Raw genomic sequence first — 16,740 nt, forward strand, 5'->3', positions numbered from 1 at the left:
AAAATAATCCTTAAAAGCCTACAGATCAACTCCAACACAGGTGGAGAACCACTCTGGTCGGAATAAGGGCCAGCTGAAATGGATGCTCTAGAATCTGGATGTTAGAGGAGGAAGACGCTCTATAGCCTGGATGGCTCCGCCCACCTTGCACACAGCGGCCTGCAGGATGGCGTCGAAGCCCCCCTCCGGAGCGTCCCTGTTCCGGGACACGATCTGTTTCTGCACCTCCTGGTTGAAGCGGTCCACCTCGTCCGTCAGAGACAGCAGGTGACGGAACCCGAAGGTCGGGATGCAGTTGGGGAACGGTTTGTACCTGCGCCGGGCGACAGAGAGGAAGTCACGTCGGGACACAACCGCTCCAGCCGTCTGGTGACTTCCAAAACGTTCCTGTGAAAACACTAAGCTCTTCTGACATAAGAACGCAAATAAGAGTTTTACTGAAACCTGGAGGCATTGGGCAGCAGCGGTCAGCGGCTAGCCTGACAGCATTAGCACTGATGAGCTGTTTCCAACAATCTGAAAACCATTTCTGCAGCTTTTCAAAATCAAACCGACTTTCACCTATCCTCCACTGACAGGAACCAAAAGAGCATGCTGTGAGAGTGTGTGTGTGTGTGTGTGTATGTGTGTGTGTGTGTGTGTGTGCGTGCGTGCGTGTGCGCGGTCAAAGCATCAACACTCTCTCTGTCCTCCCCATCAAGCTTCCCCGTCCAGGATGTAACCCAGATGGGAAGTGATGCGCGATGAGTGTGATGGAGGGGGCGGGGCCTAACCTCCGGGGCAAACCGCCACCTCACCCCCCCCCCCCCCCCCCCCCCACCCCCCTCACTCTTTTTCAGGAGCTGCTGCCTCTTTCAGCTTCATCAAATATAAAAACGCTTCCTGCAGAGTATCGAAGCTTAAATGATTCAGAAAAATTCAAAAATAGAACCGGAAAGTGACCCTCGACGTGTTCCACTCTCCAGCATGTCTGTTCTTTGCCATCGTGCAGTACCTCCCCCCCAGCAGCAGGTGGAGCAGTGAGTCGCTCTGATTTCAGCAAGAAAACCAACAAACGCAATGGAACTCTGCAGAACGTCTGCAGTCACATGATCACTGGGAGTAATCACTTTTGCTAATCCAACGTGTCGACTTGAGGAATCCCTGATCAGACCAGAGTGAGAACTATCGACTGACATTATCGAGAACCGACATCAGAACGTATCAAACTCCATCCAGTGTAACTCACACTGCGTATGGAGTCGATGGGTGAAGGCTGAGTTACTGAACATCCTCCATCAGCCTCTGAGTCGGCGCTAGGCCAACAACGGCGACCCCAGTGACCCTCCAGCCCCCCCGGGGACCACCTACCCGCTGCAGGGGTTCTCCTGGTACTTGGGCGCCGTGTAGGAGAACGGCGAAACGTTCTTGTCCACGAAGGAACCGAAGCCCAGCCGGAAGTTGCTGGTGAGTTTCCCCATCTCCAGGGCCAGCTTGGTTCCCAGGTTCCTGATGGTGTCCAGGTCGTCCTTCATGGACAGGGACAGGTCCATCAGGTAGTACAGATCCACGGGGTAGTCCTCCACCTGCCGCACCTGCAGGTTGAACCACGTCTGGTCTCCTGTTCCAACCAGAAGATCACAAGGTCAACATCTGGAGAACATCTAGACACAAGACCTGTCCGTCTCTTTAAACTAGTTTTAAAGCAGCAGTGCGTTCTGGACTGCAGAGGTTCTGTTTCTCGGTTCTAGATTCATCAACAGCAGAAGCGGAGGCCGGTTCTCACCCGGTCGGAGGCTGAGGGAGATCCTCTGAGGCATGATCTGCACCACGTCGTCGTGCGAGGCCACGGAGCCCTTCAGGCTCAGCGGCCGGTTGGTCAGCACGGAGGTGAAGCTGACGGGGTTCTCGATGAACCGCGACTCGCAGCCCCGCTTCTGCAGGTTCGACATGAAGTCGCACCGCGACGTGAACGTCCGGCTCCGTCCAAAGTCCTGCGGGACCGAGACAGATGGGGTAAGTGGGGGCGGGGTCAGGGGGCGGAGTCAGGAGGGCAGGGAGGCGGAGTCGTACCTCTTGAGCACACCAGGCGCAGCTTGGGTGGAGCAGGAGGCATTCCTCACAGGAGGTGGCGCTGCCGCTCACGCACACGTTGAGACCTGAGGGGATCGAACACGGTGACGGTGAACCGACCGACCATCTCCGCTGTCACCTGAACTCTGAATGAAGCTGACTGACACGAAACTGGAGGAACAAGGTTCTCCTGAAGAACGCCAGACACAAACTGAACCGTTCTCTGGTCACACTGATGTCAGTCCACAGACCTTCCCTCTGGTTCTGGGTAATTTTAACCCTATTGGGTTCATTGGGTTTTTTTTCTTTCAACCCTATTTTTGGGTTGAATTATTCAACTCAAAAGTTGGGTTATGCTAACTGCATTTTGGTCATTCCTAACCCAATGTTGGGCAGAGCTGACTCAGAACTGTCTGACAGCTTGTCACAGAGCTGGTATTTGAACCCACAACCCTACTGCTGTGAGGTAAGACCACTAACCGCTGCACCAGCTGTGGTCCTAACAAGAGCCACAAATACATTTCACTCCTGGTTCATCCTATTCTTTCTCAACTTCTTGGTCAAATTATTTTTATTCCATTAAAAATAAACTTAAAAGCAATAAAAGCAATTTTGAAAGAACATGTATATGTAGTTACTCCGCCCGCTGCACTTCTCCTCCTCCTCCATTATCTAGGATTCCAGGCTCACTGCACTGTTTCGAAGCTTTGCCTAACCTTTCCAGAGAATTTATTTTAAATGGTAGACAAATGATAACTATTATTATTATTATTACCACCAAGATTGGCGTGTGGTCATACAGTATGCTTAAAGATAAAGGATGGATTCCATGTACATAAGATGTGTGATATAAAAAAAAATAATGTTAATGAAATCACTTCATAATATACTCCTTCATTTTTTTGAACAACAACAAAAACAAGCCTCTCACCCAAAAATAGTTGCTCTCTGAAAAACAACCCAAAAATGGCGCATAACCTTGAAAACCCAGAAACTGGGTTAAAATAATAGCCGTATAACCCAGCAAATGTGCTACTCTTTATAAAAATAACCCAAACACTTAACTCAACACCAGCAACTCATGAACTGGGTTACCAAAATAACCCAGCATTTTTTAGTGCGCACTCAGATCAGAACTCCGGGATCTGAAATGTAATCACCTCAGAACGCAACAGTATGAAGGAGAAAGAATCCTGCTTTTCTTGTTTGTTTGTTTTTTTGGGTTTCATCTCAGAACATTTTCAGAATTTCTTTGAACTTTTTAGACTTGAAACTGAAGAATTCATCTAAAGTAAGATTACGGTGTTTTGAGACGAACAGTCCCAGAGCGGATCCCTGTGGAACACCACAGAACGAACCAGCTGTTTACAGCTGCTGAAAGCATCGGTCTTTAAGAGTTTGTATCAGTTGGTGAGAAGGATCCAGAGTTCGGTCAGGCTTAGAAAAAAACTTCAGTTCTGAAAATCTCACAGGATTCAGATGTTGAATGAATGGATGATGGAAGGGTTCTAGACATGTTCCCTGTGGAACACCAACAGGATCTGATGTTTAGTACGCTGCTGTGTCCGAAAAGTCAGGTTGGAGATTTTCAGGTCTTCAGACTGAAGACAATACGAGGAACCCGAACCAGTCTTAAGACCAAACTACTGAGAACGCTTCACTCTGGTTCCCAAGCATTCAACACGTCCAGCTAACGCAGCCAAACTGGTTCTCTCTGGTTCTGATCAGGTCCTGCTCTCACCCTGGCTGTCCCTGCTCCTGGTCCAGATCCTGATCCAGTCCTGGCTCGCTCTGGTCATGATCTAGTCCTGCTCTGATCTTGGTCAAATGTTGGTTCTGATCTGATCCTGGTTCTCCCTGGCCCCAATCTGATCTTGGTCCAGATCTAGCTCTGATCTGGTCCTGCTTCATGTCCTGATCAGGTCCTGGTCCTGGTCCGGTCACTCTGGTCTCACAGCAGGAAGCTCTTCCACTGTTTTGATTGAGAGTGAAACCAGACTGAAGCACGTGTGTGTTATTTGTGGTGTCGCGCGCGGCGCGTGGAAGCTTCCCTGTTTACCTCACAAACGTGCAGCATGTCAGAGTGTGTGTGGTCAAGCTGCGGCTCCGGGGCCGCCGTTCGGACACAAACGGGCCGTGACAGCGGCTGGCTTTGTCTCTTACCTCCGGCGGTGCGCAGCATGAGCGCGCACAGCGTCGCGCGCCACGTCCACGTCTGCAGGAGGATCCACATGGTGTGTGTGTGTGTGTGTGTGTGTGTGTGTGTGTGTGTGTGTGTGTGTGTGTGTGTGTGTGTGTGTGTGTGTGTGTGTGTGTGTGCGTGCGTGTCGGGCTCTGTGTGTCGCTGTGCGTGTCAGTCTTCCATCGGGAGCTCCGGCTCCTCTCAGCCCCACGGACGCGCCTCTCCGTGGGAATGCGTGTTTTCCATCGTCCGCGGCCTGTTGATCCTCTGGTCGGTCCTCAAACGTCGGACTCCTCCGGGGCTCGCGGTGCTCCGCTCACTCTGCCCGCGGCTGACAGCGACCTGCAGCCCGGCCCCAGCCGCTCATGGCCCGGCGGCGTCAGAAGGAGAAGAACCGAGAAGCGGCGGGTAGCAACAGCAGCAGCCTGTCCGCCGCTCGCTGCTCGCTGTCGGCTTGATGTCCAGCTGGAGGCTCCGCCCCCAACATGTGTTAACCCCTTCACTGCCACTGCGACGTCTGCCGGCCTCAGCCGGTAGTACACCCCACTGCGACCCCAGCTGGCCACAGCCGGTACTACACCCCACTGCGACACCTGCCGGCCTCAGGTGGTACTACACAAGTGCCAACCTACTAATAAAATGTGAAAACAACGTCTTTGCAGTCACGTGACCCAGGAGTTAGCAACTGGAGGACCGCCGCCATTTTGGAGTGAAAACAACAGTAGTGGACGTTCGGTGTTCTTTAACGTTGAAAATGTCGACTGATAAGGAGAGTGGGGATATTGTTGTGCTGTCAGATCAAGTGGACAATCTCGACGTAACACACAAAGACCGGGAGAAAATACAGATTTCAGCCTTGCAGCATGACCCATACTTGATGCCAGCCTGCCTGTTCCAGCCATGCACAGCTGAGACTTTTTTTTTTTTTTTCCAGCTGAGACTCAAGAACCCCCGATCTGGAGTACGCCGACATTTACTGTTATCTAATCGACAGTTCGTCGGCGTACACAAAAGCAGCGATGAAGGCGTACACGAGCCTGGATTCATACAAGTATTTTGTTTCCGGCTGTGTGGGAACACTGGGACAACACGGACAACTTTCTTGTAAAGTCTAAGGTGTGTAGATCTGCTAACTTGAGACTATCCTCTCCCAGAAAACGACCACTGTAATTCATGCCTCAAATTATGACCAGGGGGTACGTTTTAAACTCAAGCGCCCCCTAGTGACTATATAAATAATGTCACCGACACCACGGACTGACGGAGGGTTTTTTTTTTTTTCTTTAGCGTTGTGAGTTGTACTTAAAGGTGTAATATAGGATGTTCTATTTGCTTTGAGTTCCGGGTGGATCATTAAAATAACTGGTGGGTCTAGTCCAAAAATGTTCATTGGTCTTCCAAGTAATAATCCAAATCAAAAGTTCTTTTCCACACTGGTCTTTGGAAAAGAACTTTTGATTTGAACTGGTGGGTCTGTTTGTCAATCATTCTGATGAGCTGCTTTCGTAAGCCGTTGTACGTGCTTGCTCCCAATCACGTTCTACGTATTGCGCATGCGCATTCAGAGTGTTTATGTAGCCGGTGAGCTTCGGTTTCAGCTAGTACCTACCGCTGGCGAGTCTGACATAATGAAACTGTTAACTGTTTCGGAAAATAAGCTTTATGAGCGAGGCCGATCGCAGAAACTGTAAACAGAGCCGTGCACGCCCGGAGAAGATGAGCTCGCATTTGCACGCTTCCGCCATTGATAGACGTTTCCTGGGAGAAGCAGTAGAGCCGGTAGGACGGTCTGGCGCATGCACGTTTTTCAAAAAGCGAGTAGCAGACGTTTGGCTCCGTCTTTTCGAGAAAATCCTATATATCACCTTTAATAATTACATTTAAAGCTAGGGTTGGCGATTTGAATGAGATACATTTTTTAAATACTGGTTAAAATGATCTTTATGACCCGATGGGGAGCAATTCATAGCGTGTTTTTAAAGTAGTTTGGAAAATATCCGCTATCTACAGCAGGAGTAAAACAGGAAAAACAGCAACCAATAGTCTTGAGGGGACACCTTTTTTTAAACCAATCAAATCCCTTCGCCGTTCGACCTGCCCCCTGCGCGTACATGTACGCGTGCACTGACCCTGGTTCTGTGCGCGCGTAGAAGGACGGAGCGTCGTTGCAGAATGGCGGAGACGAATGTTTGGGGGTTTATTTACCGTTCAGTGCGCCATAACTTGGTGCACTTAGTGCAAATAAAGAAAAACGAAGAAACGAAGCGCTGAGGACAGGTTACACCAGGAACGCACTGGACGCGTGAACGTCTCCGCTCCCAACGGGAGCTCCTCCAATGGGGTGGGAGCTGGGCGGAGCTAGCTCGGCGGAGCCTTGGGGAGATGCTACATGCTAACGCTAGTTTTCCAAGTAGCCAACCCGAGCTTTAACTGCAAATACAATTCTCTGCATTAAATGACTTCAGTTTGATTTTCAAAAAAGAACAAAACCTTTGAAATACTTTCTGAAACAGATCACAAGCCACAATATGAACCACAATCACAAAACAAAAAAAACAAATGTATTGAAAGGCGAAATCTCTGTATTGTAATTTACACAGTGCTTCTCTTGAGTCAAATATACTCTTTATCTTCAAGGTTTCCACTCGGTTTATGGATGTGATCTGCTGTTTTTTCGTTCCTACGTGCCTTCTGACAGCGTTCTCTGCAGAGCCACCGCTCCACTGCGTCCTTGACAACCAGTCGCGGTTGTTCAGGACTCTGACCTCCGACCCAGAAGGAAGTTTATGTGCATCATGGACTGCATTTTTTTTCTTTAAGAGCGGAGTTTTGCTCTTTAACTAATAATGATTGCCCACAAGTACTCCTCTTTGCATTAAATAACAAACTTCCAGTCTGCCATAATCTTACTCCCCTGATCAAGTCCTTTAGCATGATGTATCATGCTGAGTCCTATGACACATTTCAGACATGAGCAAACAGAGCCTGCATGCTTGTAGCTAAGCTAGTCGGTTAAAACAGAATGGCAAACATGAAGCTTCAGGCACATTATTCACCTCTAACCTGTCAGTCACCATAATCACACAATCTGTCATTAAGTACAACTCACAATGCTTAAAAAAAAAAAAAAAAAAAAAACCCTCCGTCAGTCCGTGTTGTCCATGACATTATTTATATGGTCACTGGGTGGCACTTGAGTTTAAAACGTAGGGGGAGAGCAGGGTAATTTGTGCAAAGGGGCACCCCTATTATTTAGAAGACCATAGTAGTTTTTGGTCATGTGACCACATATTTGTGAAGAGGCGTCCATTCCGCTCATCTTGCCAAAAAGGGAGACACATGGCTTGAGAGGTAAGCACATTTAAGTTCAAAAAACATTTTTTTGCCCTCCAAAGTAAAATTTCCATGGTTAAGGTTTTTTGATTGCTGTGTTTGAACAATTATAGAAAACTTTGAAAACATTTCACACATGTTTTATTGCTTTAGTAAGCTACATCATGAGTCTATACAGTTAACATGATGCTAGCTCAGGACAGTTGGGGGAAGCATTTTTTTCAAAATGGTGGGCCTGGGGTCATTTGTGCCAAAGGACCTGGGTTAAGTTGTGCCACTGGCACAACTTAACCCAACTTATGATTATTTATTATATATTACTTTAATGTATTTTACTGTTATTGTACATCTTATTCTTCCATTTGATCACTAAAACTATGAGTCATTCTTAATTTCAGATCAAAATCCATCATGTCACGCAGATACAAAAGGAAGACAGACAGGGCTCCAACTTTTCAAAGTTTCTGAAGCAAAGCTATGAGGCCCGTTGATGGAAAGTCCATCTTCACATTTAGACAGAATGATGGAGGAGTCATCCCTCGAGGTGATGTGCTTAAAAAATTTCCCACACCATAAAAGCGTGGTGATAGAGCCAGAAGGGAGCGCAAGTTCATATTCCACTGCAGCACTGACCAGTGGACTGTCCAGTAGTAGGTCGAATCTGTGAAGATATTCAGATGCAGATGCAGTTAGGTGCTCATTTTTGATTTTTTATTCTGTTCTTAGCATGTGTTGACGTGGCACTGGGCTTTGTTGAAGCAAATTGGCCTTTGATGATGTTAAAACTTTAAATAAGCATTAAACAAGTACTTTTGCACTGAATTTATCTTGTTTTTATCTAGCATTATCATTTTTTATATTAAAATGATCTTTTTTACTTCAGTTATCAGTGGCACAATTTACCCCAGTGTATTCTGACTAATGGCACAATTTACCCCGCACTTGGGGTAAGTTGTGCCACAAAACCACTTTTTTTTCCAAAGCTATATTTCTCACACAGTTTATTTAAGATCCAAAGTCATTGCTCCCAGGGATGCACAACATCCTAAACTATATGAACATATTTTAGTTGCAGGCATTCCTGTAATCCCCTTGTGTAAAAGTCACTTTAACTAAAAATTGGCACTACTTACCCCACTCTCCCTACCCCCTGGTCGTAATTTGAGGCATGAATTAACAACCACTGTGGTTGTTTGAGTTGGAGGACTTGTTGGCTAACTTACACGTTAAACTCCAGACCAAAATGGACTTGTTCATCACGGAAGTCATTTAACCCGGACCCTGTACCGGTGTTATAGAAAATTCACACTTCCCGGAAAAATCTGACTCCCCCTTCGCATGAACATGCGCGACTTACGTTTCACTCTGTGGCTACTTGATGGGGTTTCTATTGTTTGTTTACTGTTTTTTGTTGCTTGTTGACATAGCATACTAATTCGGCCATGAAATATACAAAGCTGATGCTTAACATCAGCATCAGAGTTGCAGAAGTTCGCAATAAAACCGAAGTTATATTCGTCTACGGCGTTCAAAGCTTCACCACCTGGACCAAGCTGGGCCACACGACAATCACGAATTCCTAGTGCCATCACGTTTGTGTTCAGAGGGTTATATTTATCAAACTCGACACCATATTGCTCACAGATATTCAGTAATTTTTGCATTCCAGCTGTTTGTGTACTTAGGAGACAAATGTCATCAGCATAACTCAAGTGATTTATCAATCTATCAGGGGTGGAAAGTAACTAATTACATTACTCATGTTCCTGTAATTGAGTAGCTTTTTTGTGTACTTATACTTTTTCAAGTACTTTTTTAAAAGTGTAATTTACTTTTACTTAAAGGTACATTAAGGAGTTTTTCAACTTTAAAAATACTTATTTTTCACCATAAATATGTTACACGTTTTTATGTACACATGATGTGTACAATGTGCCCTGACATATTCATTACAAGTACCTCTAACAGCGCTAAATTGTCACTTGAAAGTTGCAGTGCTGATCCGGCACCAGAATTTTTTGGGTGAGAATTTGAAAGGAATGATGTAATGCATGCTCTGGCTGGCCTGGTTGATTTAAGTTTCGTTTTGTCCGCCATTACTCCGCCAGATGCTTAGTGAGCAACAACTGAATAGGATCTACCAGAAAGTAAGAACAGACTGGCTTCCAGCACTGCCACAGCTCCACACAGACTCCACCAGGTAAAAGAAACTTACATTTTACTTGAGCGCTACTAAAAGAGCGAGGAAGGAGTTCCCCTCTTCCAGGCATGCAAGCCACAGGCACTGGTTTTTCACTAAGCTGCATTAGGCCCAAGGCCTGCAGGGGGCGCTGTTTCGCATAAAACGTGCAAACTCCTTAATGCACCTTTAAGTACAGTTTCTTTTAAGTAATGTACTCCGGTACATTTTACATCACAAATGTTACTGAGTTAAAAAAAAAAAAAGACAAAAAGAAGAAAAAAAGGATGAAACAGAGAAGAGAAACTGCGTTCTGGAAATGAATCAGGGGAAGGAGAGATTTCATTGGCGCGAGCAGAGACAGACGATGGCGCAAGTCTCATACAGACGATGGTGAACATGGAGGAGGCAGGCGAAGGCGTTGTGGTGGACGACCGTGCAGAAGTCGAAGACACAGATACAACAAATGCAGTGCACCCCCGGCCCCCATGCGCAAGCATGTTGAGGTAAGTCATGATTCTCGTTTGCTTTCCAGTTAAACTGACACCGAACAGGCTAATTATATCCCAAAATAATGGATAGCATTGCTAATATATTGGAAGTAGCAACCTGTTGGACTTGGTACTGTAATGGCTACTAGCTAACTAATGCTGGCTGGCTAATCATGCGTGCCAGTTAGCTTGCCAACCTGACGTGATCATATTACAGGTATTTTTGTACTCTTTCCACCTCTGCAATCTACCACCAACAGATACAGTAGTGATAGACTACTCTTCTTTAAAGTATAATACATATGGTTTTTACATGTATTTTTTTTTTCATTTTATTAATTTAAAACATTCACAGAATTAAGAATTTTAAATAGCCTACAAAAATTGCTCTATACAAATCTTTAAATATGGAAGGAGCCTACAACATCAAAATAACAACTGCATGTTGGCTGTCTGTTTGGTGACCTTAAATGTTGGACTTTTGAATGTGCCAGTTAGATTTTTAGGCTTTAGTAATTCTGTGTTTGACTCTTCCTTTTTTTCTTCTATATATTTTACTAATGGGGTTCATCTTTGTACAATTATATCAAGTTCTGTGCCAAGACAATGGGATGAATCAGTAAATAGTTATGGAATGCAGTTTTCCACTAACAATACTCACTCTATATACTGTTGCCCATATATAGTCTGCATATACAGTATACACAGTATATATTATAGTATGAATTGTGTTCTCCTGTAGCCTGTTCCACGTGTTTCAGATTAATTGAAATTATGTCATTTCATTTCAGAACCATGGATCCCATGACATACAAACAAATTGTTCACTATATACTTCAAGGTGAATATCCTGAAGGCTTGACAAGGGTGGAGAAAAACACCTTCAGGAAAAAAACCCAGACCGATGTTGTAGAAGGTGAGAAACTGAGTAATTGTCACATATGTCAATGAATTTATTAAATGCTTTAGTGCCTGTGATGATAAGTAGGTCTACTCAACTAATTTAATCATCTTTTGGCTTCATATTTTGGTGTTATGGGAATATAACGCTGATGCATATGTGGTGTACATATCATGACAGGATGCAGCTGTAACAGTGACATTGCACAACCAAAGCTTCTCCCGCAAAATAGATTATCATCCCTCACCAGTGTCAGATACATCAGCTTCATTGGTCCTCAGGACTTTGTGAACTAATAAACCAATGTATTTTTCACAGAGGGAAACCTGTATTACATCCGTCACAAGAAAACAGCTAAGCCCATGAAGGTTAAAGTAGTCAATGGCCCGGATGAAGCCAGCATTGTATTTGCCGATTTTCACTCAAGCACCACAGGGGGGCACATTGTGGCCAACAGAAAACAAGGGATGCCATTTCTACCCAGGTTCTACTGGCCAGGAATGAGCAAGGACATCTATACATGGGTTAATATACTAAACATTTTCATCATTTCAAATACATCTGTCCACAACAACATGATTTTTCATGATACTAATGGAATAATGAACCGTATTTCTCCAGTCTTCGTAATATTATTTTTAATTATATGATGTACTCTTGTAATTTTTTTTGTCTCCCTAAATGTGCTGACGCAATGAGGTGTCACAGTGTGTTGCTTGCCAGGCCTGCCAATCAATTAAAAAGGAGGTGGAGTATACCCCAGTAGTGGTAAGTCAGACTTTTTTTTCTCTAATTTCTAAGCGCTTCATTGGAGGAGGAGACAGAGGTGATGCTGCTGCAGTGTTGAAGTAGTGGCTAGTCTCTTAAAGGTGCTGTAGGCAGGATTTTGCTAGTCAATGCTAATTTTTCAGTGTTTTCTTTGGATTAAATGTTAGAGTATCCATTGATAATCCTTTAGGAGTGTAGTATAATTGCACTACCGCGAGAGCACAGCGTTTCCATCTGTCTCTGTTCTGAGCTGAAAAGGAATCTCGACAGCTTCAGGTATCTTTGACCAATCAGAAGAGCCCCTGAGGCTCTAACCGTGATTGGTCGAGGGGCGTTTGTCGCACGTTCTTGTGGGAGGGGCTTAACTTGCATAAGGGCGTGATGTCAGAGAAAACAGGACAGGATTGGCTGTGCTGGGTTTCAAATCGCCATCTTAGATGGGTCAAATCGCCATCTTGCTTAGGTAAGCAACCTAACCTAAGCAAGATGGCGGAGATGCCGAATCCTGCCTACAGCACCTTTAAGGAAGCAATCAGGGATTCAAAATCATTCTACTTTCAGATGTATCTGTTAGAATGAAGCCTGTATGCGTGTTACTTTACTAAATGCTTGTGTAACCCGGTTAACACCTTGATTAAAAAGTGGATAAAGTTTAAAAGAAAGGAGAATATAATTCATGCCATTTGAAATTGTACTGTAAAAAGGATTGCATTGTTTCATCGATAAAAACTGTTTAAAATGTTTAATGTATGATGAGTGCCTATTGCCATTTAAAACTGCATATTTGTATGTGTATTTTATTTTGAAAGGTCACTGGATGAAAAGGAAGTACTTTGTGTGTTACAGGTCTGTTCCACAAGATATAAAGTTCTGGTTTTTATTTAATTGTTTAAAGGTGCTGTAGGCAGGATTACCTTCGCAAGATGGCGATTTGACCCATCCAAGATGGCGATTTGAAACCCGGAGTCGTGCCCACCTCGGGGTGCCGAGCGGGGCCGGCAGTGTCACGGCCGCCTGCGCCGGCGGGATGATTCACCTGTGACCTTTTCACGGCGGGCCTGGGGTCAAAGCCTTTTTTTTAAGAACTACAGTAGACACAGACAGTGTCCTCCGGGGAGTTTTGATGATGTTATGTCCGATGAAGCAGGTAAATATGCGGGCCTGGACTTCCTCGTGTGCATTCACGAGAAACAGAGCTTTAAAGCGGCGCCCCCTCAACCAATCAGGATAGAGCCTCAGGGGCTCTTCTGATTGGTCAAAGATACCTGGAGCGGTCGAGATTCCTTTTCAGCTCAGAACAGAGACAGATGGAAACGCTGCGCCCTCGCAGTAGTGCAATTATGCTACACTCCTAAAGGATTATCAATGGATACTCTAACATTTAATCCAAAGAAAACACAGAAAAATTAGCATTGACTAGCAAAATCCTGCCTACAGCACCTTTAATTGTTTTTTCGAATATGGTGATTAGAATGTAACCTGAAGTACATTCACCAAGAGATACAGTAGGTGGCGGTATGCACCTAAGTTGTTGGTCGCCACCCGCCGTTATTCCAAAGAAGAAGAAGAAGAAGAAGCTTATCTTATGATTTTCTGCTCGAAAGTCATCTGAAGAGATTCTGACTGCATGTACTCTGGGTGTAAAGGGACTGAGGACTTCCAGCACGGAGTTTTTGTGACGTTTTATCCTGCGGGGGGCTTGGAGGTGTCTTTCCCATTGGCGAAGTGGATCAATTAAGGCCGCCCTGACGCACGTGGTGTTCGTTCGCTGGCCAAGGAACGGACTTTCAGCCGCCTTTGTCGTTAAAACACTGACGTCAACAGTGCAGTGTGTTAACTGAACCCTCCGCCTGAGGAGACTTAAAGAGCAAATGAAACCAATTTTTACCAAACAATTTAAGTCAGGTATGTGTCCAATCACTGATGAGTGGCTTAAAGCTGCCCTGCCCACTACAAAACAAACACCTGGTAAGAATTGTCTTGATGAGAAGTGTTGTCTGATGTGCACCATGGCTCGCTCAAAAGAGCTGTCTGAAGACCTGTGATCAAGAATTGTTGATTTGTATAAAGCAGGGAAAGGACACTAAACCATCTCTAAAAGTCTGGATGTTCATCAATCGACAGTCAGAGAAGTTGTCTACAAATGGAGAGAGTTTGGTACCTTCGCTTCTCTCCCAAGGAGTGGCCGTCCACCAAAGATGACGCCAAGAGTTCAGCGCAGAATACTCAGAGAGGTAAAAAAGAACCCGACAGTGTCTGCTAAAGACTTATAGAAATCACTGGTACAGTCTAATATCTCTGTGGACACCAACTATACATAAAACAATGGCCAAGAATGGTGTTCATGGGAGGACTCCACGGAGGAAGCCACTGCTGTCTAAAAAAAAAAAAAACATTGTTGCTCGTTTAATGTTCTCAAAAAGGCACTTGGACACTCCACAGAAGTTTTGGCAAAATATTTTGTGGACTGATGAAACCAAAGCTGAATTGTTTGGGAGGAACACACAACGTCATGTGTGGAGGGAAAATGGAACAGCCCACCAACATCAACACCTCATCCCCAGCGTGAAGCATGGTGGAGGGAGCATCATGGTTTAGGGCTGCTCTGCTGCCTCAGGGTTGGACAACTTGCAATCATTAATGGAAAAATGAATTCAAAAGTTTATCAGGATGTTTTGCAGGAAAAGCTGAGGCCGGCTGTCAGGCAGCTGAAGCTAAAAAGAGGATGGATGCTGCAACAAGACAATGATCCAAAACACAGAAGTAAATCAACTCCAGAATGGTTTCAGAAGAACAAAATCCACGTTCTGGAGCGGCCAAGTCAAAGTCCAGACTTGAACCCCATTGAGATGCTGTGGCATGACCTCAAGACAGCCATTCATTCCAGACATCGCAGGAATCTGACTGAACGACAGCAGTTTTGTCAAGAAAAATGGGCCAAGATGAGTCCTGATCGATGAGCCAGACTGATCTGCAGCTACAGGAAGCGTCTGGTTGAAGTTATTGCTGCCAAAGAGGGGGGCCACAAAATAATAAATATGATGGTTCAGTTACTTATTCCTCCTCCTTCTGTCATTGTTTGCATGCTATCCTCATTAAAATATGAAAACCTAAGTGTTTGGGTGGTTTTAGTTAAAGTAGACACCGTTTTTTTTCATCTGTGTGATTTTGACAAAGATCACATTTGATGGTGATTTAATGCAGAAATGTGAGAAATTCCAAAAGGTTCAGATACTTTTTCATACCACTGTATACATTTTTACAAACTAGTGAGCTAGTCTCAACCTCTTGCAAAAAAACATGTTATGTGTAATCAACAATATTTGTATTTACAGCTCAACAAACAGGTGTGCCAGGTGCCGGCAATGTTCGCCCTATCATCCACAAACAAATGGTCTGGAGGAAAAAAACCAACGGCACCATTCAGAGGTGAGAAGAATGGCTTTGTGATTTTTACATTGCTTTGATTGTATGAGATTTCTACATATTTTAGTACAGTACGGCGTGTTTGTCACCCCAACCCCTCAACCACTTAATTGGTGCTGTTTATAACATAGGCAATTGTCAGTTGGAAAAAAAAAAACAGAATAAACTCTTGGAGGGTTCTGGCAAGATAACACCCGTTTCACTGTTTAATAAACACTGACACTTTTATTTTCTCGTTACATTATCAGAGCGCTCTCTAAGGTGGTGTCACATTCTCCAAAAGACTGGGATCTCCACCTTGATGCCATCATGTTTGGAATCAGGACAAAAAAACAAATCACCACAAAATATAGTCCATACTTCTTAATGTTTGGAAGAGAGGCACGTTACCCTTCTGAAGTACCAGAAGATTTCAAGGTTGGTGTATCGACACTGATATATCATTTGTCTGAAGGGAAGGACCACGTCACTTTAATGCAGCATTGGTTTACGTTCTGCATGATTGCTGATATTACAACTCAATCAATCAATCAATCAATCAATCAATCAATCAATTTATTTTTGTATAGCCCAGTATCACAACAACAGTTGCCTCAGAGGGCTTCAACTGTTATGCCGGTTTCATCAACAGACTGACAGCTGTGTTGAAGGTGCGGTGGTTTCAGAAACAGAGGTTGATGATGTCCAAAGTCCTCCTCAGCGTACAGGACAATGTCGCAAAGGCCCAAAAGACAACCAGAAGTCGATTTGGACAAAATACTGGGGAGGCTCTCCAAGCCGGCGACAAAGTGTGGCGGAGGAATGTAAGAAGCCAACAAAGGAAGGGTGGCAAACTCGATGCTTCTTTCCTCGGCCCCTATGTCATTTCTGGCATAGCAGAGAAGAATGCCGACTTGGTTGATGACAAGGGGGTGGTATTTCCAAAAAATAATGTGGATCACTTAAACAGATTCAAAGATGGCAAGGCAAGGATACCGCATAAGCTACTTTCTGCTCCTGAAGCCACGGCAGCATCAGCCCCTGCAATCTGCCACACCTGCCTCAGCACCAGTCCCCTCTGCTGCTCCTGCATTTCAAGACCCTGATGCCATTTCACCAGCAGAAGCAGCAGACGCAGCAGACGCAGGAGACATCATAGAAAAGTGTATGAAAAGATTTCTCAAAACGTTAGGGTGAAAATATTGTACTGTTTGTATTAACCGGAAAGATGCCGTTTTACTAATAATTCAATACTATTTGTTTTATGCTCATCTGAGATGCATGGGCAGGAAAGAGCCCTTTTTTGCTCTTTCCAAAAATAGGGCCAAACAAAATATTCTTTTCTGATATTGAAAAGACAGGTCCAAATAAAGAATTATAAAGTGAGGTAATATCTCTATGATTATCTATTGATACCTGACTATGAACT

General features: G+C 44.7%; 1 protein-coding gene across 4 annotated transcripts in view; it reads right to left on the bottom strand.

Annotated features, from left to right (window-relative positions):
* Positions 1-4,682, bottom strand: part of itgb5 (integrin, beta 5) — a 39,502-nt gene extending 34,820 nt beyond the window's left edge. For 3 of the 4 annotated variants that reach the window (XR_003933154.1, XR_003933155.1, XM_030111185.1), the window contains exons 1-5: positions 4,216-4,682; positions 2,053-2,138; positions 1,766-1,973; positions 1,351-1,600; positions 145-313 (exon numbers count right to left, since the gene is read on the bottom strand). Coding sequence is in view for 2 of the 4 variants with exons in the window: in XM_030111185.1 (XP_029967045.1) it covers positions 145-313; positions 1,351-1,600; positions 1,766-1,973; positions 2,053-2,138; positions 4,216-4,285 (783 nt within the window). In the remaining 2 variants the exon portion in view is untranslated. The remainder of the gene's footprint in view (positions 1-144; positions 314-1,350; positions 1,601-1,765; positions 1,974-2,052; positions 2,139-4,215) is intronic. The other variant, XM_030111186.1, reaches the window with a different exon arrangement.
* Positions 4,683-16,740: the final 12,058 nt, after the last annotated feature.

This window comes from Salarias fasciatus, chromosome 16 (assembly GCF_902148845.1).
Source record: "Salarias fasciatus chromosome 16, fSalaFa1.1, whole genome shotgun sequence".
Classification (NCBI taxonomy): Eukaryota; Metazoa; Chordata; class Actinopteri; order Blenniiformes; family Blenniidae; genus Salarias; species Salarias fasciatus.